Source organism: Lolium perenne, chromosome 1 (genome assembly GCF_019359855.2).
Source record: "Lolium perenne isolate Kyuss_39 chromosome 1, Kyuss_2.0, whole genome shotgun sequence".
Lineage (NCBI taxonomy): Eukaryota > Viridiplantae > Streptophyta > Magnoliopsida > Poales > Poaceae > Lolium > Lolium perenne.
In genome coordinates this window covers 132,294,761-132,320,322 of record NC_067244.2, presented here as the reverse complement: position 1 = coordinate 132,320,322, position 25,562 = coordinate 132,294,761, and the positions used below count along the sequence as shown (strand labels likewise).

The window sequence follows — 25,562 nt, the reverse complement described above, 5'->3', positions numbered from 1 at the left end:
GATGCCCCGGTGGTTCATCCCTGCATATTTCAAGAAGAATCAAGCATCTAAGCTTGGGGATGCCCAAGGCATCCCCTTCTTCATCGACAACATTATCAGGTTCCTCCCCTGAAACTATATTTTTATTCCATCACATCTTATGTGCTTTGCTTGGAGCATCGGTTTGTTTTTGTTTTTTGTTTTTGTTTGAATAAATGGATCCTAGCATTCACTGTATGGGAGAGAGACACGCTCCGCTGTAGCATATGGACAAGTATGTCCTTAGTTTCTACTCATAGTATTCATGGCGAAGTTTCTCCTTCGTTAAATTGTTATATGGTTGGAATTGGAAAATGATACATGTAGTAATTGCTATAAATGTCTTGGGTAATGTGATACTTGGCAATTGTTGTGCTCATGTTTAAGCTCTTGCATCATGTACTTTGCACCCATTAATGAAGAAATACATAGAGCATGCTAAAATTTGGTTTGCATATTTGGTCTCTCTAAGGTCTAGATAATTTCTAGTATTGAGTTTGAACAACAAGGAAGACGGTGTAGAGTCTTATAATGTTTACAATGTGTCTTTTATGTGAGTCTTGCTGCACCGGTTCATCCTTGTGTTTGTTTCAAATAAGCCTTGCTAGCCTAAACCTTGTATCGAGAGGGAATACTTCTCATGCATCCAAAATACTTGAGCCAACCACTCTGCCATTTGTGTCCACCATACCTACCTACTACATGGTATTTCTCCGCCATTCCAAAGTAAATTGCTTGAGTGCTACCATTAAAATTCTATCATTCACCTTTACAATATATAGCTCATGGGACAAATAGCTTAAAAACTATTGTGGTATTGAATATGTACTTATGCACTTTATCTCTTATTAAGTTGCTTGTTGTGCGATAACCATGTTTCTGGGGATGCCATCAACTATTCTTTGTTGAATATCATGTGAGTTGCTATGCATGTCCGTCTTGTCTGAAGTAAGAGATATCTACCACCTTATGGTTAAGCATGCATATTGTTAGAGAAGAACATTGGGCCGCTAACTAAAGCCATGATTCATGGTAGAAGTTTCAGTTTTGGACATATATCCTCAATCTCATATGAGAAAAATAATTGTTGCCACATGCTTATGCATTAAAGAGGAGTCCATTATCTGTTGTCTATGTTGTCCCGGTATGGATGTCTAAGTTGAGAATAATCAATAGCGAGAAATCCAATGCGAGCTTTCTCCTTAGACCTTTGTACAGGCGGCATAGAGGTACCCCATTGTGACACTTGGTTAAAACATGTGCATTGCGATGATCCGGTAGTCCAAGCTAATTAGGACAAGGTGCGGGCACTATTAGTATACTATGCATGAGGCTTGCAACTTGTAAGATATAATTTACATGATACATATGCTTTATTACTACCGTTGACAAAATTGTTTCTTGTTTTCAAAATCAAAGCTCTAGCACAAATATAGCAATCGATGCTTTCCTCTTTGAAGGACCATTCTTTTACTTTTAATGTTGAGTCAGTTCACCTATTTCTCTCCATCTCAAGAAGCAAACACTTGTGTGAACTGTGCATTGATTCCTACATATTTGCATATTGCATTTGTTATATTGCTTTGCATTGACAACTATCCATGAGATATACCTGTTACAAGTTGAAAGCAACCGCTGAAACTTAATCTTCCTTTGTGTTGCTTCAATGCCTTTACTTTAAATTATTGCTTTATGAGTTAACTCTTATGCAAGACTTATTGATGCTTGTCTTGAAGTACTATTCATGAAAAGTCTTTGCTATATGATTCACTTGTTTACTCATGTCATATACATTGTTTTGATCGCTGCATTCACTACATACGCTTTACAAATAGTATGATCAAGTTTATGATGGCATGTCACTCCAGAAATTATCTTTGTTTATCGTTTACCTGCTCGGGACGAGCAGAAACTAAGCTTGGGGATGCTGATACGTCTCCGACGTATCGATAATTTCTTATGTTCCATGCCACATTATTGATGATATCTACATGTTTTATGCACACTTTATGTCATATTCGTGCATTTTCTGGAACTAACCTATTAACAAGATGCCGAAGTGCCAGTTCCTGTTTTCTGCTGTTTTTGGTTTCAGAAATCCTAGTAACGAAATATTCTCGGAATCGGACGAAATCAACGCCCAGGTTCCTATTTTGCCCTAAGCATCCAGAACACACGAGAACCGCCAGAGAGGGGGCACAGGGCCACCAAACCCTAGGCCGGCGCGGCCAAGGGGGGCCCGCGCCCCCCTATAGTGTGGCCACCCTGTCAGCCCTCCTGCGCCGCCTCTTCGCCTATTTAAAGCCTCCGTCGCGAAAACCCTGATACGTTCGACGAAACCAGAGAAAACCTTCCAGAACCGCTGCCATCGCGAAGCCAAGATCTGGGGGACAGGAATCTCTGTTCCGGCACGCCGCCGGGACGGGGAAGTGCCCCCGGAAGGCTTCTCCATCGACACCGCTGCCATCTCCACCGCCATCTTCATCACCGCTGCTGTCTCCCATGAGGAGGGAGTAGTTCTCCATCGAGGCTCGGGGCTGTACCGGTAGCTATGTGGTTAATCTCTCTCCTATGTACTTCAATACAATGATCTCATGAGCTGCTTTACATGATTGAGATCCATATGATGAGCTTTGTATCGCTACTAGTTGTGTGCTACTCATGTGATGTTATTAAAGTAGTCTATTCCTCCTGCATGGTGTAAAGGTGACTAGTGTGTGCACCATGTGGTTCTTGTCGTAGGCTATGATCATGATCTCTTGTAGATTGTGGAGTTAATTATCATTATGATAGTATTGATGTGATCTATTCCTCCTTCATAGTGTAATGTGGACAGTGTGTGCACTATGTTAGTTCTTGGTTTATTTTGCAATGATCTATTATGCTCTAAGGTTATTTAAATATGAACATTGAATTGTGGAGCTTGTTAACTCCGGCATTGAGGGTTCGTGTAATCCTACGCAATGTGTTCATCATCCAACAAAAGAGTGTATGTAGCACATATGAGAAAGAGTTATTTATTATGCGATCAATGTTGAGAGTGTCCACTAGTGAAAGTGTAATCCCTAGGCCTTGTTCCTAAATACTGCTATCGCTGCTTGTTTACTGTTTTACTGCGTTACTACTGCTTGTTTACTGTCCTGGGCAAAGCACTTTTCTGGTGCCGTTGCCACTGCTCATACTTATTCATACCACCTGTATTTCACTATCTCTTCGCCGAACTAGTGCACCTATTTGGTGTGTTGGGGACACAAGAGACTTCTTGCTTTGTGGTTGCAGGGTTGCATGAGAGGGATATCTTTGACCTCTTCCTCCCTGAGTTCGATAAACCTTGGGTGATCCACTTAAGGGAAAACTTGCTGCTGTTCTACAAACCTCTGCTCTTGGAGGCCCAACACTGTCTACAGGAAAAGGAGGGGGCGTAGACATCAACGGTGCACACACTGTCACCTTTACACACGTGGGACAAGGAGTCTCCGGAGATCACATAAGTAAAATCCACTTGAATAGCATAACGGCATCTAGATTACAAGGCTCATCATATGGATCTCAATCATGTAAGGCAGCTCATGAGATCATTGTATTGAAGTACATGGGAGAGAGAGATTAACCACATAGCTACCGGTACAGCCCTTAGCCTCGATGGAGAACTACTCCCTCCTCATGGGAGACAGCAGCGGTGATGAAGATGTCGGTGGTGTCGATGGAGATGCCTTCCGGGGGCACTTCCCCGTCCCGAAGGCGTGCCAGAACAGAGACTTCTGTCCCCCAGATCTTGGCTTCGCGATGGCGGCGGCTCTGGAAGGTTTCTCGTACCGTGGCTTATTCCTCTCGATGTTTTAGGTCAGGAAGGCTTAAATAGGCGAAGAGTCGGAGTCGGAAGGGCCACGGGGGCTCCACACACCAGGGGGGCGCGCCTCCTCTCTTGGCTGCGCCGCCACCCCGTGTTGTGGCTCTGGGCCTCTCCTCTTGCCCCTCTTCGGTGCTCTGGAAGCTTCCTTGAAATATAAGATCGTGGGCGTTGATTTCGCCCAATTCCGAGAATATTTCCTTACTAGGATTTCTGAAACCAAAAACAGCAGAAAACGGGAACTGGCACTTTAGCATCTCGTCAATAGGTTAGTTCCGGAAAACGCATAAAATCATCATAAAGTGTGAACAAAACATGTAGGTATTGTCATAAAACAAGCATGGAACATCTGAAATTATAGATACGTTGGAGACGTATCAGCATCCCCAAGCTTAGTTCCTACTCATCCTCGAGTAGGCAAACGATAACAAAGATATTTTCTGAAGTGACATGCTACTTACATGATCTTGATCCAATAATGATGTAAAGCATGTGAGCTGAGATCAAATTATTAACAGCAAATGTCTATATTGATATAAGAGATGAAAATGCAAGAGTTAAACAAGCTAGAAGTTTTCATGAACTAGTGCTTTAAAGACATGAAACCGTACAAAGTTCATTAAAGATGTGTTAAGTATTCAGCGTAGAAGTTCTATCCTTCATTCCAAGCATCAAGTAAATTTTCACAACATAAGAAGGATTCAGTCAAGTAAACATAAACATGAACGTCATGAATCAACTGTTTCGAAGTCTACTCAACCGGTGAGCGCAAGCATTTGGTATTAGCACCAGGATGTTATGGCATAAAGAACGTTAATGGGGGTTTGGAAGGCCAAATGGAAGAAAGTCTTACAAAGCTATAAGTGATTATTAGACAAGAGGAAGTCTTATAATCGAAGCTATGCAAGGAGTAGTGATTGCCATGCAACGGATGCACATAGAGCTATATGTGTATGAAAGCTCTCCAATGGAACTAGTGGGGGTGCATCCAACTTGGTTGCTCACGAAGACCTAGAGAACTTTTGAGGAGGCTCATCATTGGAATATACAACCCAAGTTCTATAGTGTAAATTCCCCACATAGTTATACTAGTAAAACATGAAAACTCTCTCATATGGAGTATAGGTGCTAAACATGAGTACAAATGATGACTATGAATACTGCAGGTGCTAAAACATGAGCACAAGTGTGGATAAAAGATAGTAATGCTGCCCCCTTTTTCTTTATTCTATTTTTCTTTCTTTTTCTTTTTTTTCTATTTTTTCTTTCTTTTCTTTTTCTCTTTTTGATGGCCTCCATGGCTATTTTCACTTTTAGGGGCAACAACCTAATATGACAACACACTTTTTGGTACAAATAACTCATAATGAATAAAACATGCTGTATAAAACTGTATGCCTCTGCCAGTGTAGCAGGATGTGCAATGATCTAGCGTAACATGGGTAAACCACACATCATCTGTATAGAATCATGCAAAGCAATATGTAAATAATAAATGACAACATGTAATGTAATGTAAAATGGAAGTTGCATGGCAATATATCTCGGAACAGCTATGGAAATGCTGTGGTAGGTAGGTATGGTGGCTGTTTTGAGGAGATGTATGGGCTTATGTGTAGAAGAACAAGAGAAAGTCCTCCCACGGGTTTGGATGTACCGGCGAAGTATGCACAATTCTCAATGTGAGCAAAAGACAATGCACAGTACCGAAGAGGCTAGCAAATTTGGATGGTGGAAGTGCCAAAAACCGTAGCTTAACATTAGTCAAAAAGAACTCACAAGCTTATTGCAAACAACTAGCGGGTTCATCATTAAGAGCATGATTAAAATTTTACTCCAAGGAGGGCCGTTCACGGTGGCACAAGTACCCCGCTAGCTCCCTAGACCTTCAGCACAACTTAGTTATTACGATGAACTCTCAGACATGGAAAGCTATCAAGTCCAACTACACCTTCAACTATTTAAATAGAGTTTGTAGTACGGCACAAGCTTAAAGACAACAATCCACTACTAATTTTAACTTATTTATCCAGCAAGCCTTAACATCTAAATACCTCAAAACGTTTGCAAAGAATCAAGTTATCAAAGCTTAATGATCTACAAGATTATGCAAGTATTTCATTATACCACTACCACATGCAACATTTTCTGTTTCCAACCTTCGCCATGAACATTAAAAGCTACGAACACTAGTGTTCATATGAACAAGCGGAGCGTGTCTCTCTCCCACACAAGCATGAATTTATTCAGAGAATGAAAAATAACAAAAACGAAAATAAAAGCACACAGACGCTCCAAGTAAAGTACATAAGATGTGACGGAATAAAAATATAGTTTCAATAGAAGAAACCTAATAAATTATTGATGAAGAAGGGGATGCCTTGGGGATCCCCAAACTTATACGCTTGAGTCTTCTTGAAATATGCAGGGATGAACCACGGGGGCATCCCCAAGATTAGACTTTTCACTCTTCTTGTTCATATATCATCCTCCTCTCTTGACCCTTGAAAACTTCCTTCACACCAAACTTCTCATAAACTTCATTAGAGAGGTTAGTACTCAAAAAACTTTAATCCACCTTAGTCCTGTAGTGAAACATTGCAAGAACTCAATAAAACATTAGCTACAGCTCTCCACGTCTAGAAAGCCTCACTTAAAGTCCACAAGAGACAATGCAAAAAACAGAGACAGAATCTGCCAAAACAGAACAGCCAGTAAAGACGAATTTTTAAGAGGTACTTCCGTTGCTCAAATCAGAAAACTCAAAACTAATGAAAGTTGCGTACATATCTGCGGAACACGCAAGTAAATTGGCAGATTTTTCTGAGTTACCTACAGAGAACCCTGCCCAAATTCGTGACAGATAGAAATCTGTTTCTGCGCAGAAATCCAAATCTAGTATCAACCTTCTATTAGAGACTTCACTTGGCACAACATTGCAATAAAATAAAGATAAAGAGAGGTTGCTACAGTAGTAACAACTTCCAAGACACGACAAAACAGTAGCAAAATAAAAACATGGGTTATCTCCCAAGAAGTGCTTTCTTTATAGCCATTAAGATGGGCTCAGCAATTTTAATGATGCACTCGCAAGAAATAAGAGTTGAAGCAAAAGAGAGCATCAAAAAGCAAATTCAAAACACATTTAAGTCTAACCCACTTCCTATGCATAGGAATCTTGTACACAAATAAATTCATGAAGCATAATGCAACAAGCATAGAAAGATAAAACAAGTGTAACTTCAAAAATTTCAGCATATAGAGAGGTGTTTTAGTAACATGAAAATTTCTACAACCATATTTTCCTCTCTCATAAAGATTTTCAGTAGCATCATGAACAAACTCAACAATATAACTATCACATGAAACATTCTTATCATGAGCTATATGCATAAAATTATTACTCTCCACATAAGCATAGTCATTCTTATTAATTGTAGTGGGAGCAAATTCTACAAAGTAGCTATCATTATTATTCTCATTATCAAATATAGGAGGCATATTGTAATCATAATTAAATTTATCCTCCATAGTAGGCGGCACCAAAAGACCACTATCATTATAATCATCATAAATAGGAGGCAAAGTATCATCAAAGAAAATTTTCTCCTCAATGCTTGGGGGACTAAAAATATCATGCTCATCAAAACCAGCTTCCCCAAGCTTAGAATTTTCCATATCATTAGCAACAATGGTGTTCAAAGCGTTCATACTAATATCATTGCTACTAGCATGCAAATAAGATTTCATAGATTTTTTAATTTTCGCAGCAAACAATCCATGTATTAATTCAGGAAATAGATTAAAAAGCTCATAGTTGCTTTCCATTATGCCTAACTAGTGAAATAAAAACAAGAAACAAAAAGATGAAATTGCAGGATCTAAAGGAAATAGCTTCGAGCACTTACAACGGCACCAGAAAATGGCTTAGTTACCTGGGACCAGAGTGTGAGTGCCTTTTACCTTTCCTCCCCGGCAACGGCGCCAGAAAATAGCTTGCTGTCTACTGTTGGCTTCTTTTCCTGTAGACAGTGTTGGGCCTCCAAGAGCAGAGGTTTGTAGAACAGCAGCAAGTTTTCCCTTAAGTGGATCACCCAAGGTTTATCGAACTCAGGGAGGAAGAGGTCAAAGATATCCCTCTCAAGCAACCCTGCAATCACGATACAAGAAGTCTCTTGTGTCCCCAACACACCCAATACACTTGTCAGATGTATAGGTGCACTAGTTCGGCAAAGAGATAGTGAAATACAAGTGGTATGAATGAATATGAGTGGCAATAGCAATCTGAATAAAAGATGGAAGCAAGCAAACATGTAGCAGAACTTGTTGGAAACGGTGTTTCAGTGCTTAGAAACAAGGCCTAGGGATCATACTTTCACTAGTGGACACTCTCAACATTGCAATCATAAAGGAATATAAATAAGCACTTCACTATGCTATTCTGAATTACTCTCTGGCAAGATAACGAACACTAATTCATCATGTAGGCAAACCTTAAAGATGTATTCCCAAGTACTAATAAAAACCCCATGCTGTCACTGTGAGCATTCATAGGAGGTACTAACACACCACAATTTCATAGAGACATCCAACTCAAATCATAATTCAGTGAACAAGTATTATGTGAAATATAGCCTAAGAGACCCACACGGTGCACACAGTGTCACCTTTACACACGTGGGACAAGGAGTCTCCGGAGATCACATAAGTAAAATCCACTTGAATAGCATAACGACATCTAGATTACAAGGCTCATCATATGGATCTCAATCATGTAAGGCAGCTCATGAGATCATTATATTGAAGTACATGGGAGAGAGATATTAACCACATAGCTACCGGTACAGCCCTTAGCCTCGATGGAGAACTACTCCCTCCTCATGGGAGACAGCAGCGGTGATGAAGATGGCGGTGGTGTCGATGGAGATGCCTTCCGGGGGCACTTCCCCGTCCCGGCGGCATGCCAGAACAGAGACTTCTGTCCCCCAGATCTTGGCTTCGCGATGGCGGCGGCTCTGGAAGGTTTCTCGTACCGTGGCTTATTCCTCTCGATGTTTTAGGTCAGGAAGGCTTAAATAGGCGAAGAGTCGGAGTCGGAAGGGCCACGGGGGCTCCACACACCAGGGGGCGCGCCCCCCTCTTGGCCGCACCGCCACCCCGTGTGGTGGCCCTGGGCCTCTCCTCTGGCCCCTCTTCGGTGCTCTGGAAGCTTCCTTGAAATATAAGACCGTGGGCGTTGATTTCGTCCAATTCCGAGAATATTTCCTTACTAGGATTTCTGAAACCAAAAACAACAGAAAACAGGAACTGACACTTCGGCATCTCGTCAATAGGTTAGTTCTGGAAAACGCATAAAATCATCATAAAGTGTGAACAAAACATGTAGGTATTGTCATAAAACAAGCATGGAACATCAGAAATTATAGATACGTTGGAGAAATATCAGACATCCCCAAGCTTTGACGCTTGTACCTCTTAAATATGTATTGGGGTGCAGGGCATCCCCAAGCTTGAGCTTTGGTTCATTCTTCATCTCATCACATCATTCTTCTCTCTCTACACTTGAAAACTTCCTTCATATAAAACTTCACACAATTCTTTATTAGCAGCATTAGTACAATCAAAATAAACAAATTCACTTGCGTTCAGTACTAACATATATCAAACATCTATTAAAGCGTAAGATACTGTAGCAACCTTTAAAAAAGCTCTTTGATAAAAAAACTCAAAAAGAAAGAGATTTAAGAGACACAAATAGTGCTATCAAAACAGAACAGCAGGTAAAGATCGATTTTTTCAAAAATGCTCTGTTGCTTATCTCGGAAAGTGGTCAACTAACGAAAGTTAGAGAATAACCAGGGGCATATACATAAAAAAATGATAGCTTAAAATTCCGCTCTGGCTATTTTTACGAATTTTTAGGGTAACAACACAGAATCTGTTTTCAGGACAGCAACTTCCCCAAACATTACTTCTTGATGATAATATTCATTTCAAAGCAAAAGTAGACACAAAACTTATAAAGGACGCTCAAAGATTTTTCAAGAATTCTATGTTGCTCGAAAATCAAAGTTTAGAAGTGTTCAAACCAAGATATTTAATATGAGCCAAGTGGGGTGCCTTGGGCATCCCCAAGCTTATGGTCTTCACCAGTGTGAAGCCTTTTTTTATAAAAAGCTATGCAAACAGTAAATAAAAGAAAGTGCTAAGGTGATTCATTTGTCTGTTGTCTTGTCTTCTGAAGTATGGATATGACCCGCCACAAAAAAAATCAAAATGGGCTTTTCCTACCAAGGGGTAAGAGGTACCACAGTTGACGCTCTTGAGTAAATTATATGTTTACAATGACAGGCTTAAGTGTCCTAACTAAATTAGCATGTGGTGTGGGTACTCATGGTGAAGGTGCATGAGACATTCAACTTGTAGGATGTCAAGCACATAAACAATAGAATCTCTGAAACAAAAGATGCTTGGAACTCCATCCTTATGATTACCATTGACATGAAATACATATCTCAAGACTTTATTTTATGCTTCCAACTATCTTTTATTTTATTGGAGGACTAGCACATATGTTCCCTACTTATTTTCTTTATCCAAGAGTAAAAAGAGTCAAAATACTCAATGTATCCAAAATTAAACAAAAGAGTCTTCCAAAAATTCTATAGGTCCATCCAGGTATGCTTTATGATCTATAGTACTTTTCATTTAGTTGAACACAAGACCACTTATTGTAAAATATATCATTTTTATAGCTCACTTGCTTATTGTTATTCTTTAAGGATTGAACCTTGTGAACTTTTTGTGACAATGAAAAAAAGTAAAGCAACAAACTACAAAGTACATGTTAGTTTTATGACCTTTATGTTTGAGGACGAGCATATGTTAAGCTTGGGGAGGATGTTGATGCATGTAAAATGAATTCATAAACTTTGTAGTGTGTTGACACATATTCCCACATTTTTGCAACATATATGATGTTATATCCATGTTTTATATTGATTTTTGGGGATTTACCAATGATCCCTCTTATTTTGGTTATAATTCTACATGATAGGAAAACCCTGTTTGACCTAAACGATGTCAAATTGAGCTAGGGTTTCGGGAATGTCAATATTTCATCAAGGGAAGCATCTAAAGCGCTTGGATCTCACGATATGGGCCATGAGGGCCAAAAAGCCCCTGGTGGTGCGCCCAGCCAGGGGGCATGCCACCTGGTGACTTTCCCTCCTCGACCATCTAATTTGCTTGATTCTCTCGTCCACGGACTCCATCTGACCTAAAAATCCCTATGTAAAGGACTTCCCAAGGTTTCCTCGGGGGAGCGCCGCAGAAACACCGAAACACCAAAATAGAGCCAAAACCAGCGAAGATTGGAGGGGGAAACTCCACTGGAGCCGCCACCGGAGGGATCTCCATCTTCTTCAACGTCTCCACCATCATCACCATAATGAAGAGGGAGTAGTCCACCCCTATACTATGGGTTTGTGGCAGTAGCTTGATCTATTTCTCTCTTGTTCTTCATAGATGTAGTATCATATGAGTTGCCCAACATGATTATGGTCATATATGTAATTTCCTATGTGGTGGATCTTTATTCTATTTTATTGATGTATGATATTGGAACCTATTGTGTGTAAGATGTATTGATAGATGCGTATCATGTACCTCATTCTTAAGTACTTGTTCCGATCCAACTTGTACTAGATGGAGTAGCATGGTTGTAGTGATTGAATACTGACAATAAATTCAAGATCGACTATGGTATTATTTACCTTTATTTTGATGCCTCACTAGGGATAAAGTGAATACATGTGATAAAATTATCATGTGACAGTGTGATAATCTTGTTTGTTCAAGGTAGCATATTTGATATTTAAATATTTTGTCAAATTAATTAAGGCTTTACTCTGTTGATTCTTAATTCAAGATTGCTTGGAGTTTTACCTTTCTTGAGGAGTATAAGAGAGATGTGTTGCATCATCTCTATGTTATGACATAATGCTCATATTAATGATTATCAAACACATGTTGAAGTTTCACCAATATTATATCATTGATGAATTGTTTGTGTCCACTACAACTTAAAAAGAGAGTAGGCAAGTGAACCCATGAATGTCGGTCCATTTTAAATCATTAGAAACACCTTTCAAACACTATTACCACACTTTATAATTATTGTTATTTATTAATCCGAAAATACCAACAATACTTTCTCCACATACATACAGATACACACAAAACCCAATTACCATTAGCCTTATTTGCTATTATTTAGTTTAGTTTAGTTTACTTTACTTTAATTTTATCCCTGTATTTCTTATTACTAATACGAAAACTTTTGCTTGACAACCACACGATGGAGTTGGGGACACAAGGCAAAAACTTTACTTTACAGGTTGCTAGAAGAGTAGAGGAAGAATTCAGCTTCTAAGCCAATTCTCCGAGAGTTCGATATAAACCCTCGAGTCACCCTCTTGTGGGGAAAAGATGCTTGCGACAACACTCTGCACTTGCACTTGCAGTTCCAACAAGTTGGTACACATAGAGTTTTTGCCATCAAGGAGGCATGTGGAGGAAAGGAAGGAGGAGGAGGAGGCATGGAGGAATGGGAGGAGGCATGGAGGAAGAGAAAGATGAGGTAGGGAGGAATGGGAGGAGGCAGGAATGGATAAGGTGGAGTTAGTGAGCATAGGTTAGCTTTTCAAAATTTTGAAAACTTAGCTGTAGCGCACCACAAGTCCTGATGCGATATTGCTATTATATATGTTTTTTATTTATTTTTCATCAAAATCTAAATCCTCCAAAAACTCAGGTTTTTATTTTTATTTTGAGCAATCTAAAAAATTGGTAAATGGCAGTAGGCAGTTGAAGTCGGATGTAACCTTTTCTATTTCGTATGAAAAACTTTTTCATGTATGCAAAATCCAGAGTCACTTTACCGATAGATGGCGCCATTTTGTAAAAGATGTCAAAATTCAAGTTTGTTAATTTTCATAACAACTAGAACACATAATACATGCCATCTCCAAAGGATTTTAAAATTTAAAATCTCTGTCATTTTTCTTTTATTTTTCAAAACTGAAAAGTTGATCCATGGGGTGGAAATTTTGGGCACCCCTTAGCAGTGACGCACCCATGAAATTTACAAAAAGAAACTCCAAATTGGATATGTCTAAACCGTCTGTCTTGGCACAACACTCTAACAGTGGGACCCATTGTCAGAAATATCATTAGCACGGCTAAAAACCTGATTCTGTGCACATTGCAACGAATTCTTACAATACAGGTGGTTTTTTGCAATTTAGATGAATAATGGTGGCTTTTAGAAATTGGCGCAGTAATGTGGTGTTTTTTTGAAATTTACTCCCATAGGGCTTGGCGACTTGCGCACCATGTTGGCGAACCATTTTACTATATGAATGATGCCTTGCTGGCCGATTGTACTCAGCTCGGCCCTTGGGTATGCTCCGACTCCAGATTGGCTGTCGGGTCACTGTCCCTTTTTCTTTGTGTCAGCAAGCTGCAATACTTATTTTCCTTGCACATCGAACTTTCGTTCTCATCAGCGACAACACTTTAATAAAGTCAGAGAGATCAGATATCTCTCCTTACAAGGAAAAAAGACTACAAAAGACCGTTTTGACTGCCTTTTGATGAAAAGCAGGCACCAATTCCATAATTAATGAATGATGAAAGATAGGACCTTAAACAGAACAACACATTTGGAAAACACCAACTGCATGAGTTTCAACAGATCAGGTGAAGCAGAACAAAACTTAAATCGAAAGGAAGAATGAACCATAAAAAATCCACAAGAATAACTGGGAACGCAACCGGATATAACATGGTGCATATGTTTTCTTGTTCAGATGCGTAAGAGCCAAACTATTACAAAAAGTGAAAGAAAAAACATGGCAGCCTAGTCGTGCAGCAGCCAACGTGCCCATGAAGCGTCAAACTTCAATTTGTTGGCTTGCAGCCATCCACAAGTATCCCTTCCTGAATTCAAGTCTGAGAACCTTGTGTAGTGTAACGCAGAATAGCAGCCTCACCAAACTTAATTTCACTACAGGAACATAAAATAAATGGCTAAATAATCTAGCAGAAACAAAGTAGAACTTGTTAAATAGACACTAACAATAAAATTAAAAATTGCACAAACACTAAGAAATCGTCATATTTTGGAGTTTTTAATTAAATTATGCCAGATCAGGTATCCTTCAAAAGATGGAACATAGTTCCGCTGAAACAAGGAAACATAAAAGTACAGTGCACCCCAGTCGAAGGGTTGTATGGACTGACAAAAATATTGATCACTACATTGACAGAATAAGCAAATAGGTGGATGCCACCTTGGTATTTCGTTAACTAAGAGGGACACCGTTCATCAAGAAGGCATGCTCATTGTTTCGCTAATTAAGAGGGAGACATTGTTCACCATCAAAAGCTACGAGAGACAATTTATATTAAAGCTGTTCTGAATGGCCCGATAGGCATCATTACTACATGGCCTTTCACAATTAGATCTGAATGGTCACGTAAAAAACATTTCTGCATTATCATTTCAAGAGAATGAATATTAATGAGATATAGTACCTTCCACTGCAGTGTATATATGCCACAATTCAGGCTTCTTCCCTAGAATCATTCTGGCTGGGGCCATCATCTGTACCAAGATTGAGGTCAAATGGACTTGTGGAAGAAGCATCTTCATTAGCAGTTTTATCTGCCACAGCCGCATCAGGAACTTGGTTCACTTCTTCCGAGGAACCATTGGTGGCATTCTGCACAGGTGATGTGATCGTTGTGCCAAACAGCTGTATGCTCCTCACTTCTTCAGGAAATTCAGAAGGAGGCATGTTCACTGAATTGTTGGGTGGAGATCCACCTATTTCTTCAGGATTCACAACCTCAGAGGAGCCACCACTGGAACTCGGCGGAATCTGACGATCCTGTGGGAACAGCAGCTGAGTTGTGAACTCTGTAGTAGATGAAGAGGGAAACTGATCAGTGGGGCCAATGTGCCTGGCTCCCTGCATGCCAGCAGGAACAGGTGGCGAATCCAGTAGCATTGCCAGGTTCTGGTATTCAAGTCCAGCAGTCGTGCCATTGTACTTGAACTTCTTCAGGATGGGAGGGTACCCAACGAGTTCGACTTGCCAAGCATTAACATGTCTGTTTCTTAATGGCACCGACGATGATTCATCCCAGTCTATCTGCAGATACATCAAGCAGTAAAGTCAGATAAAAACAATGCGGTGAAGTGGTAAGCCAAACTGACCCAAGTGTCAAGTTCAGACTGTTAATCGACAGGTTCAGTTAACGGAAGCCGGAGATGAAAGCTCAAGATCAACAGCTCACATCGCTCCCCTAGCCACTTTAGTGTTTACCGTCATTTGTCATTAATAACTGCAGTGTTTCTACCGTTGTCCTGTCGTCTATATAAGACTATCAGTTGCTTCCTGTAGCTATGTTGTGAATTATGAGCTGTGACTCAAACACAAAACATGCAGCTGCAATATATATACACTAAAGTAGCTACAATAAAATACAATTTCCTATTGTTCTTCCTGTTCTTGAAGAATTGGAGATCACGCACACAATTGGGGTCTGACACAAACATAGCAACACAAAACAGGTAAGCAAAGAATCTTGGGAGCCACTAATAATATAAAATACATTGGGCATTCATGACTGTGAAGAGCTAATGACATATACTCTGCTTTACTTCAGTAAGCTCTGAATTTGTCAGGATCGAATAAAAAGACTGACTGCTGATTTCAATTCATGGCATGACTTGTTGATAACATTAAATGTAAGAACCAATGAAATAAAATGAATCCTATGGGAAGAGGAGTTCTCTTTTGTTGTAGCAAAGGAATTTTCCATAAGGTAATGACCTAATGTTTTTTCCTATAAGATTTACACTGCAAGATTCATATAGGATTAGTTCCTATGGGATATGTTCCTATGAATCAAACAACTAACATACGAAAAATTCCTGTAGAATGAAAATTCTACACTATTCAAATCCTACGAATCAAAGGAACCCTTAGTATAGGTAAACGTACATTGCTAATTCCAAATCAGAATTGACACAAGCATGCATGAGGTGAGTCAGACGAATAATCGGTTGTATATTTGGATGTTCAGAAACGGACAAGTGATCGAAGCCATCCGACAGAAACCAACCCCACTTTAAAAACTGAACTATCAAACAATGACAACAGCAACCGTATGCTATGCATGCAGCAAATCTAATTAAACGAAAAGTACAAGTGGCTAAACATAGTTATAAATTATTTGCAGGACAAGGTTGCTTGCTAGTACTACTCATTCATGCATAACCTACCAAAAGACTTGAACCAAACATGATGTCAAAGTCAAACTGGCAATATATAGTGAACCAAACAGAGAGCGATGAGAAATACGGCTTGAACAATTAATTAAGTCAGCGATCAGATGGATGATATACGGACCTCGAGCATGCGCCAGATGCCCTTGTCGACGGCTTTGACGACGCCGTTGATCCACTCGGAGCGGCGCTCCTCGGCGTCGAGGAACTTCATGCGCACCTGAAACCCAGGGTTCCAGTCGGGGAGCGTGGCGTCCTCCACCTCCTTCTTGGGCACGACGAACTCCCCGGCGCCCTGGCGCGGGTAGTAGGTGACGGTGAAGGGCCTCCCCTCGGCCGCCAGCCGAGCGGCGTCGTCCACCTCCTGCGGCGGCACCCGCGCCCGCGCGTTGTGGGGCCGCCCGCGCTGGCCCGGCGCGGCGCCCTGGCAGGCGGCGGGGTACCTGGGCGCGCGGCGCACCCCGGCGAGCAGGTCCCCGTCGGGGCGGCGCATGAAGACGACGGCGTCGCCCGCGACGAGCAGCTTGGCGTTAACGAACTTGCTCCAGCCGGTGGTGAGCAGGTGGCGGCGCGGCGTGCCGCGGTAGATGTGGCGGAACTCCCAGCCCGCGCCGAGCAGGTCCCGCATCCGGAGCGTCTGCACGGGCGGGTCGGCCGCGAAGTCGAGAGGCGGGAAGACGAGGTCGGCGCAGGACCTGGGCACGGAGAAGCCGCCGCCGTTGTTGGCGTCGCTCTGCGTGAGCTGCTTGGCGTAGTAGCAGAAGCCGCGGTGCGGGTGATCCTGGCTGGGGGCAGCGTCGGCGGGGTCGCGGTGGGGGCCGGGGACGAGGGAGACGGTGGCGTAGGGCTCGTCGGTCTTGGGGTCGGCGAAGAGGCGGACGGCGGCGACGGTGCAGGGGAAGATGTCGGGGAGCAGGGAGGGGGGCGGGGGCACGGGGCACTGCTCGGAGTGGCCATGCCGGAAGTAGTAGACCTGGGAGCCCACGGCGGGGATGCGGGACAGCGGGGTCGCGCATGCGAGCCACACGTCGCGGTCGATCGGCGTCGGTGTGTCTTCGGCGGGCGGTGGCGGTGGCGGTGGCGGCGGCGGGATGTCGGCAGCGGGCGTCTCCGCCATTTTTGGGGAGGGGTTATCTAGGGTTTGGGCGGGAGATGAGGAGGAGGTTGAAGGAAGCCGGAGATGGTGGCGTGCGTGTCCTTAGTCTTACACGGGACGGAAGACGAAGAAGCAATCTCCAACACGCTCCTAGCTAGTACTATGTCGCTAACCAAATTTGGGGGCCGGCATCCATGAAGAACTGGGCCTATGTACAGCTTCAAATTTGGTTTTTCATTTGGCGAAGAGGCCCGAGATGATTCCCGACGAATTTTTTTTCTTATCGCAATTAATCGAGCTATATGTTGCTAAAAAAATAGAGCTTCAAAATATGAGCAATTTTCTACATAATTTAATCAACAAAAAACAGGTTAAACATGACTGAAAATATAGGAATCAAACTAATCATGCAATCTAACCGATAGTACGAAGTAAGCGTGCACACGAGATGTAAGGGTCTGTTTGGATTGTTGCCGATGGTTACCCTTCCAAAATTTGGCGTTGACCGAGAGCAGAAGGCAGCGTTTGGATTGAAGCCGAGTTCCACGAGCCATACCAAAATATCGGTCGCTGCCTCAGATTTCACGCCCGCAAGCTGGCGAAACAGGGGCCGACAAATCCCTCGCCAGCTTGCAGCATAAAACATATCACAATTAGTTGTAAAAGGAAGAGGCCTAAGACAAGGAGACCCTATTTCCTCTCATCTTTTTCTCTTGTGTGCTGAAGGGTTCTTGGCACTACTAAATAAGGCGGAAAATGATTGGCTTATACGGGGTATTAAACTTGCAGCACTAGCTCCTCGCATTAACCATCTTCTTTGTGCGGATGATTCGTTGCTGTTGTTGGAAGCCAATGTTCAGGGTGTGGAGACCATCAAGTTTATCCTTCAAACTTATGAGGAAGGTTCCGGGCAAATGGTAAATAGAGAAAAGTCTTGGTCATGTTTAGTAAAAGTGCATCGAGGAGAACAAAGAATTTGTTGCTGCAATGTTTGAAGCTGGGATCGGAAGTGACTGACGGGAAGTATCTTGGTTTGCCTACGTACGTGGGATGATTGAAAACTCAATGTTTCGCTTAGATAAAAGAGAATATTTGGAAGAGAATTCAAGGTTGGAAAGAAAAATTGTTGTCAATGGCGGCAAAGGAGATCCTTATTAAGGCAATGGCTCACGCGATTCCTACATATGCTATGGCTTGTTTTGATCCCACCAAGTCTCTGTGTGATGATATTGGACATCTAGTGTCTCGTTTTTGGTGGTCTCAAAATGATGAAATGAAGAAAATGCACTGGGTTCGATGGAAAAAGATGAAACTTCCAAAGGAGGAGGGAGGTTTGGGCTTCCGTGACTTGTACTCTTTTAATCTTGCAATGTTGGCATGCCAGAGTTGGCGCCTGCTCCAATCCCCATACTACTTATGTACTCAGGTACTGCAGGCTAAATATTTCCCATATGGCAATCTTCTAGCTGCTAAGCCTATTGTGGAAATGAGTTATGTATGGCGAAGCATTTTGAAAGGTTTAGAGGTACTAAAGAAGGTATGATCTCGTGAAATACATTAACCCGACATGGCTCCAATATTCGGATATGGGAAGATCCATGTCTCCCGTGTGGAGTTACACGGAGGCCTACAACCCATAAAGGAGATTGTGATCTGAATTTGGTTTCAGAATTGATTAATGAGATGACAGGAACAGGGAACATAGATCTTATTGTGCAACATTTTTGCATGTGGATGTGCCCACTATTTTGGGTATTCCATTGCGTGAACACTGAGGATTTTGTGGCATGGCATTTTGATACCAAATGAGTGTTCACGGTGAAATCGGCTTACAAAGTTCATGTTGATATGGAGAAGAGGGCATGTGTTAAACAAGTCAGACAAGGGTCTATTAACGAGTCTCTTAAAAATGAGGGTTTTAACAAAATTTGGAGGGTCCAATGCCCCCCGAAGGTGCATCATTTCCTTTGGAGGTTTGCCCATAACAGTCACCCACTGTATATAAATATAGCCCGAAGAGGAGTGGATTTTGATACACGATGTGATGTATGCCACCAATATTATGAGGATATGGGGGGTCACCTTTTCTGACATGCAAATTGTACAAACAGAGATGGCGTGTACTTATGTTAGAAGATGTTCGTCTCAAGCTATTGCCATGTTGTTCCGCTCTGTAGGTACTACATGAGATTTTTTGAATTACCTATTAATGATCAGTTGTTGTTAGTTGCTTTCTTGTGGAGTTATTGGAATGAAAGTAACCGTGGGAATCATGGTGAGCAAAGGCAGTCAATTGAACAGTTTCAGTTCACCGTCCGTCGGCATGTCAATGAATGGAACCAATATCTAAAGAAGAGAAAAAACCAACTATACAAACTGAAAAGAAATGGGTTGGCCCGCTTATAGACTTTTTCAAGATAAATGTAGACGTTGCATTTCGGGAAGCTACTGATTCTGGTGGATGGGGAGCAATTTACCGTGATGTTTATTCAGATATTTGTTTTGCCGGTGCTGGTCCTCTTGGGGATATGTCTAATGTGTTACATGATGAGGCTACAACACTCTCAAATGTAATTCAACTTGCAGAACAGTTGGGAGTAGGAAGGGCTATATTTCAAACTGACTACAGCAACCTTCAACGAGCCATGACGTCACATTGAAAAGACGTGGAACCCTCATTTGTGGTTTTGGTAATTTATGACAAATCCTATGGACTAATGGTTGCATTGAGGTTCTCTTATTGGTTTTGTCCGTATGCAATGTGTAACACCCCAGGTTTCCAGACAGTTGCGGGGTAAATTTAGAAAAGGGATGTGCATTTCATCGCAAAAACTGGGAAAAATTCGCGCTTATTTGCATAAAAACCTAAGGGGGTCAAGTTTCTCTCTCGACACCATTTAGGGTTTAGGGTTTCAAGAGTGCGATAAACTTGGACATGACCTCTTTTGAATTAGGGTTTTGAAAAAGGGGAATCAATTGAATTGATACTCACATTTGAATATTTGAAAGTGAAATGAGTTTGAAGTGGTATTCAAACTAAAACAATGCAAATTGAATAAGGTAATTAAAACAATATTGTAATAGCAATATAATTCAAATAATAAAACGATATAAATAAGTCACAAATAGCTCAATAGAGAAACTTGAGCTTTATTGATCATCACACAAGATTCATTTTCTTTACAATATTCAATTATGTTACAACAAATTGATTTAGAAATGAATAAGGAAAATAAAAAGGAAAATTATAACAATACAAGATGAAACTATTCTAAACCTAGCTACTGTCTTGATCATCTTGCTTCATTTGATCTTCTTAAACCCCTCCAAGAACACAAACACGAAACACAAGAAGTTACCAAGTGGCAATGCCACTTGGGTGTCAAGAAAAACTTCACAAGGAAGATAACCACAAGATCATACGAGATGATCCACTCATGGAACAAGTTCCAAATGCAACACACACACACAGCTCACAGGGCATACTGCATGCCTCACACATCACACACACACAGAGTGGCTAGTCACCAGATGAAAACCATCTTGGTGTTGACCATAGGAAGAACTGGCCAATGTTATAAATAGCAAAGTCCCATCGAATCAAACCATCCATCGACACACACACAGCCACAAGCCATCAAGAAGAACAAGATATGTTCAAATTGTTCATCCTCAAGAACACCAACCCTAGAACCAGAGAGATGGGAAACTAGAGCCATTGCAAGCAACATCAGCTAGGAGGAGAAGGACAACATCCACCAGAAGACCAACAACAGCAACTGAAGAAATCCTTGATGGCGTGTACTCGACGTATGCGGACACGCTGTTGGGGAACCCCAAGAGGAAGGTGTGATGAGCACAACAACAAGTTTTCCCTCAGTACGAAACCAAGGTTTAATTAACCAGTAGGAGAAAGGCGTGACTTTTGAAGGTGTTGCTGGCTAACTAGTGGCAGGGCGCACTACCGGCGTCAGCAATGATGACCCACAAGTATAGGGGATCGCAACAGTCTTCGAGGGAAGTAAAACCCAATTTATTGATTCGACACAAGGGGAGCCAAAGAATATTTGTAAGCCTTAACAGCGGAGTTGTCAATTCAGCTGCACCTAGAAACAGACTTGCTCGCAATAGTTTATCAGTAGCAACAGTTTTGTAGCAGTAGCAGTAGTGAAATATAAGCAGCAGTGTAACAAAGACAACAGTAGTGATTATAGTAAACAGCAGGATTAAAATACTGTAGGCATAGGGATAGATGAACGGGCGATGCATGGATAAGAGAACTCATGTAACAATCAAGGCAAGGCATTTGCAGATAGTAATAAAACAGTATCCAAGTACTAAACAACCATAGGCATGTGTTCCGTATATAGTCGTACGTGCTCGCAATGAGAAACTTGCACAACATCTTTTGTCCTACCAGCCGGTGGCAGCCGGGCCTCTAGGGAAACTACTGGTAATTAAGGTACTCCTTTTAATAGAGTACCGGAGCAAAGCATTAACACTCCGTGAACACATGTGATCCTCATATCACAGCCTTCCCCTCCGGTTGTCCCAATTTCTGTCACTTTGGGGCCTCGGGTTCCGGACAGCAATATGTGTATACAACTTGCAGGTAAGATCATAAAACAATGAATATCATCATGAATCAATAACATGTTCAGATCTGAAATCATGGCACTCGGGCCCTAGTGACAAGCATTAAGCATACCAAGTTGCAACAATATCATAAAAGTACCAACAACGGATACTAGGCACTATGCCCTAACAATCTTATGACTATTACATGATCAATCTCATCCAAACCCTACCATCCCCTTCAGCCTACAGAGGGGCATTACTCACACATGGATGGGGGAAGCATGGATGGTCGATGGAGAGGCGTCGGTGGTGATGATGGTGATGATCTCCTCCAATTCCCCGTCCCGGCAGGGTGCCAGAACGGAGTTTCTGGTCCCGAGACGGAGTTTCGCGATGGCGGCGGAGTTCTGGATGTCTTCTGGAAATATGGTCGAACCCCCGTGCGTTTTTAGGTCGAAAGCCTTAAGTAGTCCAGAGAGGAGCGTCGGGGGGCGCCCGAGGCGGCCTCACCATAAGGCGGCGCGCCCCCCTCCTTGGCCGCGCCGGCCTATGGTGTGGAGGCCGTGGGCCTCCCCCTGGCCTACCCTTCTGGCTCCGTTTGTCTTCTATAAAAATAGGCCCTTCGCAATTATTTCCGGGGATTTTCCTGAAAGTTGATTTTCTGCACAAAAATAAGACACCAGGGCAATTCTGCTGAAAACAGCGTTAGTCTGTGTTAGTTGTATCAAAAATACACAAATTAGAGGCAAAACAATGGCAAAAGTGTTCGGGAAAGTAGATACGTTTTGGACGTATCAACCCCCCCAAGCTTAGTTTATTGCTTGTCCTCAAGCAATTCAGCTAACAACTGAGTGCGATAAAAGAACTTTCACGAACGCATTTGCCCATATGATGTAAATATTCTCATGATATGGACGAGTACTTAGGTAATTCATAATAAGATAAATGCAAATAAAGTCATCTAATAGTTATGTCAATCATGAAAAAGATACCAACAAACTAATAATAAGCATCATGAAACACTTCTATAAGCAGGATTGCAATGCTCATAAAAAGATATGATAAAGTGGTATCTCGCTTGCCCGTATTTGTACAGCAAAACATAAATGCCCAGGCACCTCTGAATTTCATGGAAAGACTGGAAGTAAAGAGTATCAAAGATAAAAGCATCAAAAGTTATACTACAGTTAACCATATTCTGGGACAAGCATATTATACTAAGAATGACAACTATGCTCTCAAGAAGGTGCTCAAAGAAAGGATGGTGACTCAACATAAAAGTAGAAGATTGACCCTTCGCAGAGGGAAGCAGGGATTAACATGTGCTAGAGCTTTTCATTTTCTAAAGACAGAAGTGAAATTGTTTTGAGAGGTGTTTGTTGTTGTCAACGAATGGTAGTGGGCACTCTAACTACCTCGTCAACCAGACTTTCAAGAGCGGCTCCCATGAAGGACGTTATCTCTACCAGCAAGGTAGATCATCCCACTTCTCTTTTGTTTACACATGTATTTTAGTTCCATTATGGATGACACTCCCCCCAACCTTTGCTTACACAAGCCATGGCTAACCGAATCCTCGGGTGCCTTCCAACATTCTCATACCATGGAGGAGTGTCTATTTGCAAATTAAGTTGCTTACTGATAAATCAGGGCAAAACATGTGAAGAGAATTATTAATGAAAGTTGTAATTAATTGGGGTTGGGCACCCCGTTGCCAGCTCTTTTTGCAAAATTATTGGATAAGCGGATGTGCCACTAGTCCATTGGTGAAAGTCTGTCAGGACTAAATGACAAGGTTGAAAGATAAAATTCCACATACTTCCTCATGAGCTATGAAACATTGACACAAATTGAGAAGTACTTTGAAGGTTTTAAAGGTAGCACATGAAAATTTACTTGGAATGGTTTGAAATGCCATGCATAGGTATTTACGGTGGACACTTTGGAATAACTTGGTTTTCAGGGGTTTGGAAGCACGAGCAGCATTCCCGCTCAGTACAAGTGAAGGCTAGCAATAGACTGGGAAGCGACAATCAAGAGAGCAATAACTGTCATAATCATGCTTGCGACAGAATAAAATTAACGGAGGCATAAAAGTGATACAAGAACTCTGAAGCAAAGTAAATCATCGAGGCTTAATTGACTTTTTGTTTAGTCATATGCATGCGTGAGCATGTGCCAAGTCAATTCAAACGAGTTATTCAGAGGAGGATACCACAATATCATACCTATCTATGAATAAAACAATGCAAGCAAATATTCATGACATGCTACTCATATTAATAAATTGGAGCTAAACATGAGAGATCATGAACTACTAGACTTTCATTAAATGACATATACCTCACATGAACCAACTAAGCATGCTCACATGGATGAGTATACGTACAAAAATGAAAACAAATAGAGTTCATACCAGCCTCTCACCATAGTCAAGTTGTCGTAGATCGTCATTATTGCCTTTCACTTGTGTAGCTTGAATAATATGGAATGAAAACCAAGCTCCAACCACCGGAGACCGCTGAACTCCATAGTGAACTTTACAAAACCAAAGAAGAACAACAAATATTTTTGGTGTTTTCGAATTGGAAATAAGAACAAAAAGAAACAAGCAAACAAGAGAAAATCTTTTTGGATTTTCTCATAGCAAACCAACGATAGTAAATAAAGCAAAATAGGAACAAGAAACCAAATAAAGAAATGATAAAGAGAAACAACAAAAATATTTTTGGTCTTTTTGTGTTTTAGAAAAGAACAAAGCAAAAATAAGAGAATGAAAACTAAAAGAATCACAGAAAAGCAAAGTGACAGAAATCTGCCAAAACTTGACAGCAGTACAGTAATCAATTTTTTCGAAAATCTTCTGCTGTTCAACTCGAAAAGTGCTCAACTAATGAAAGTTAGATAATAACCTGGGGAACATGCACAAAAATTTGCAGCTCAAAATAACGTTCTTGCTACGCACAGGAATTTTTTTAGTATCAGTCCAGAATCTGTTTTTAGACAGCACTTCCCCAAATATCATCTTCCTCATATTAGAGGCAACCATAAGAAGCGAAACAAGTATATACACATATCCGGCAATTGTAATATGCAACGAATGAGTGATACCGGCATACCTCCCCCCAAGCTTAAGCTTTTGGCCTAAATGGAGGTTAACCCCAGCGAGGGTTAGGGTTCCACGCTGGTGGATCATACATGGCGTGGTCGTAATAAGACCCCTGTGCCGAAGAAAAGGATGAAGGCTCCACATGCCCAAAATGCTGATGTGAAGAACTTGCTGCGTCGGATGACAAGTCGAGGGAATCCTCGGCCTCCTCCATGCCATTCCCTGCGTGATGGCCGCAACTCTCTATGTTTGCATCAAGTTCATCTTTTGTGACCGACCAACCGTTCCTGGAATCAAGGTTAAACAAAGCAGGTGCAGGCAATCCAACTAGCCTTTCGGATTTAATTACTCTCCACTTTTTCTTGAAAAAGGTTATCTTATAGGAAAGGTTATTATAGTTAGACTGATTAGAAACAAAGTCATGTTTTATCATGGAAACAATATCAAGTTTCTCTACAGAGAGCTGAACATCAAGAGGGTGAGGTTCTACACCATGCATAGCTAGCAAACGAGAAGCAATGAGACCTCCACAAATTCCTCCTTTATCACGGTT

At 41.5% G+C, this 25,562-nt stretch overlaps 1 protein-coding gene across 1 annotated transcript; it reads right to left on the bottom strand.

Annotated features, from left to right (window-relative positions):
- Positions 1 to 13,672: 13,672 nt before the first annotated feature.
- Positions 13,673 to 17,428, bottom strand: LOC127302626 (auxin response factor 13). Its single transcript, XM_051333138.1, has 3 exons — positions 16,351 to 17,428; positions 14,468 to 15,087; positions 13,673 to 13,937 (listed from the first exon to the last, which is right to left on the bottom strand). Exons 1-2 carry the CDS (start codon positions 17,341 to 17,343, stop codon positions 14,497 to 14,499), a joined length of 1,584 nt encoding a protein of 527 aa, XP_051189098.1. The 5' UTR covers positions 17,344 to 17,428; the 3' UTR covers positions 13,673 to 13,937; positions 14,468 to 14,496.
- Positions 17,429 to 25,562: the final 8,134 nt, after the last annotated feature.